Source organism: Buceros rhinoceros, unplaced genomic scaffold (assembly GCF_000710305.1).
Source record: "Buceros rhinoceros silvestris isolate BGI_N320 unplaced genomic scaffold, ASM71030v1 scaffold32635, whole genome shotgun sequence".
In the NCBI taxonomy this organism is placed as follows: Eukaryota; Metazoa; Chordata; class Aves; order Bucerotiformes; family Bucerotidae; genus Buceros; species Buceros rhinoceros.
This window is the reverse complement of record NW_010413104.1, coordinates 39,182-42,397: the sequence shown is the minus strand read 5'-3', so window position 1 is coordinate 42,397 and position 3,216 is coordinate 39,182. Positions and strand designations below refer to the sequence as shown.

At 48.4% G+C, this 3,216-nt stretch overlaps 1 protein-coding gene across 2 annotated transcripts in view; it reads left to right on the top strand.

Moving 5' to 3' along the window:
- The first annotated feature begins 2,191 nt into the window (after positions 1–2,191).
- The window catches only part of SDCBP (syndecan binding protein (syntenin)), an 8,164-nt gene continuing 7,139 nt past the window's right edge, over positions 2,192–3,216 (top strand). The window contains exon 1 of one of the 2 annotated variants that reach the window (XM_010136594.1): positions 2,192–2,294. In XM_010136594.1, coding sequence (XP_010134896.1) covers positions 2,244–2,294 — 51 coding nt within the window. In that variant the 5' untranslated portion in view covers positions 2,192–2,243. The remainder of the gene's footprint in view (positions 2,295–3,216) is intronic. The other variant, XM_010136595.1, reaches the window with a different exon arrangement.

The following is a 3,216-nucleotide window of genomic DNA, read 5'->3' as shown; positions in this document are numbered from 1 at the left end:
GAAACAGCGGTGGCTCCAGGCTGGCCAGAGCTGGGCTTCAGCTGGATCCCACGCTGTCCGACCCCGAGGGTGTGTCTGGGAGACCTTCTCCTCCCAGCCCTGCCACCGAGGGCAGTTCGGGATCGCTCCCACCCGCAAGACTTCCCGCTGGCAGCCCCCGCGTGTCACGAGTGCTGCCTTGCCACGGGGCTCCAGCACTTCCCTTCGGCAGACAGGATCTGCGTAGTGGGACGTGGTGGTGGGCGCTGGCAGCCGGACTTCCCAGCCAAGGGTGCTGAGATGCGAGGAGAGGTCTTCACCAGCCGCTCTTGCGTTGGGTTATGGCTGTCCCTCCTGCCCCACCCTCTGCCTTTGGTTTTCACTTTCGCTTTCCTGAGAATGGAAATGATCGAGGAAAATGGGTCTGATGCCAGTGTAGATTTTTAAGGGAGAAAAGGGGGTTATAGCGACTCGCCTTTGGGGTAGCCACTCCCCAGTACCTAAAGCTGTCGCTCTTACTGAAACTCCTGGTTTATGCTGTGAAGTCGGGAACAAGTTCTTCCCGCAGGTACTGGTGGTCCCTGACAGCGACAGTAGTAATTAAAAGGTCATATTTTAAACAAAGGGCAGTATTTCTGCAGATCTTGCTTTACCTAGTGGGGATTATTTGCTACAGCTGCCTGCGCAAAAGTGGACAGTGCAAAGTCAGGAGCTCTGAACGCAGTTACAACGGTGATGGTTATTCTGGATATTTGGTTGGCAAACAGAAGTAGTTGGAGAGGTGATGATGAAGGATCTCACGGGGCAGCTCCGTGGTGGCGGTGACAGACACTTGGGATTGTGAGCTGGGGAGAGGGGGTGGCTGGCGGAGGCTGTAGAGCGGCAGAGAAGCTGCTGGAGCGTGAGCTGAGAACCCCTCTATGCTGAGGTTTGCTATTGGTTTTCGACCGAAGGCACCACGCTCCTCCTTGAGGATGAGAGGAGGGATGAGGTTGCCTGTCTGTGATTAGTCCTCCACACGCGATTACTGGTGATACTTAAGCTGGATGAGGTGCAAACACGCTGTGGCTTATGATGTGGAAGTTGGTCACTAGGATCTCAGCAGACCCTGTGCTGCGTGTGTTTAACCTATAAGACTTCCAGGCTTCAACTGAGTTTGGTTCAGTTGAGGCAGTTAGTCAAAAATGTCCGTGGTAATTAATTATGAGGACATCGCTGGCCACACGTTCGCTGTTTAGATCTCTGTCACTTTTTTGAGGTTTTAATTGTAGCCTGACATGATGCTGGAGCTCTTGGGCGCTCTGCTGAACAAGGAGAAAAGCTGTCGATGAGCTTCGTGTAATACGAAGAGATGTCTGTTGTCTTGCTGCAACATCACGTGAAGCGGCAGCGTGTGGCTCTTATTAAAAATCAACTTAATACCTGCCCTTGGAGAACCAGTAGCCCAAGGGTTTATGCAGCGGTCACTTGTCCTCTGGATTTTGTGCTAAATCGCTACACAAATAAGGACCGTTTTGTTCTTTGGGTGAGAAAATGAATTCCCACACAGAAAGTCGTGCCTTGTATAACTTGCAAAACTGTGTCACGTTGTGTTGTCCTCTGTTTCTGTCCCTCTCCTCCTCCCTTAATAAAATGTTCCCCTGTGCTGGTGTGAAATGTTTTCTCAGTGGGAACGTGCGTGGAGGAGCTCTGGGCAGTGCAGTTTCTCAGCGCCCCGGGTGCCAGCTCTGCGCAGAGCTGGGTGGCAGCGCGCTGCCTGGCAGGGTCATGTGAAGTGGCGGGGGGTTGTTGGGTTTTTTTCCCCTGGGTTTTCTTGCGCTGTATTACTTCCTGCTACGTTGTCACAGGGCTCTCCCAGTGTCACATGAGAGCCAGCCTGAAGCCTGTGAGTGTTTTGAAACTGGCCACTGCGGGAATCTTGCTGATGTCTGGTCTGTTGCTGCAATTAATGTGGTGGCGATGGGCAGGGGAAGCTGGTTGTGCTTAGTGGCCTCTGCTGGGAGATCAGAACCGCTGGAAGCGTTTAGCTACTTCGGATAACAGCGCTAAGGATGTTAAGTAAAGCTTCTTAATGGATTAAATGGGTGGGGTTAATGGAATTTATCTGCAGTGCTAAGACTGATATTTAGACAGATTTTAACACTTTGCTTTTTTTTTAAGTTGTAATACTGAGTAAATATTTCTGTGTCTAACCCTGGTGTTTGTTTGCTTTTCCCCCTTGTTTGTTTTTTTTTTTTCCTTCTACCCAGTGAGACTGCATCAAAATGTCCCTCTATCCTTCCCTGGAAGATCTGAAGGTGGACAAAGTTATTCAGGTAAGTGGTGGGCTTTAATGAGATGAGTTTGGTGACAATAATAGATGTGACGATTTTTAATCTAGAGGAGGGCAGACTTCTATTGCAGGTGTGATTTTGTGTTATACTCTCATACCCCAGAAAGGGGAAAGAGAAACTGTTCACTTTGTGGCCTGATATAATATGATGAATGCTTATTTCACCACTGTTGGGTGTAGTAACTTTGTGTCCTGTTTTCATTGGTGTTTAACGTGTAGATATGTTTGGGTTTTTTTGAACTATAGATACTTAGTCTTAGGTAGACGAACACAGTCTCACCTCCTACTTCAGCTCTGACATGAGGAATAGGTATTGACTGATAAATAGGTATTGAGTAAGAAACTGCTGCGTCTCATTCCTGGTGGCTGCCATTCCTGTGGCAGACAGCTTTCATGGTCAGTTGGGCACAAAAAAAGAGCACTGACTCGCTTAATGTCATCTGGAATCACTTGTCCTCTGGCTGTTTCACCGTAGTGACTCGTAGTCGCTGTAGTTACGGTATCACATCTGTGGAAAACCCTTTATGTGTAACAATGTTCATATCTTTATTATTAGACAGGATGAGGATGGAAAAAATCTGTGAAAGAAAACGATGAAAAACACTTTAAAGGATAAAACTCCTATTTTTCTTAAACTCAGACTAGATTCCCTCCCAGTTTAAAAAACAGTAGTGAGTTTTTTAAGGTGGCTGCTGCTTCTGTCCTTGTCCTCATTAGGAAGCAATCAAGCCAGCCGCACAGAACAGTTCATTAACTCTCCTGCGCTGTCCCACCCTGGAGTCTGCGCTCACCTCTGTGTGTGTGTGAGGTCTTGAAGTTGTGGGCACTGGGTTGGGATTTCCCCTTGTTGTGTCCGCCCACCCCATTCTTCTTATCTTACCAAAGTCCTTTATCAACAGACAGGT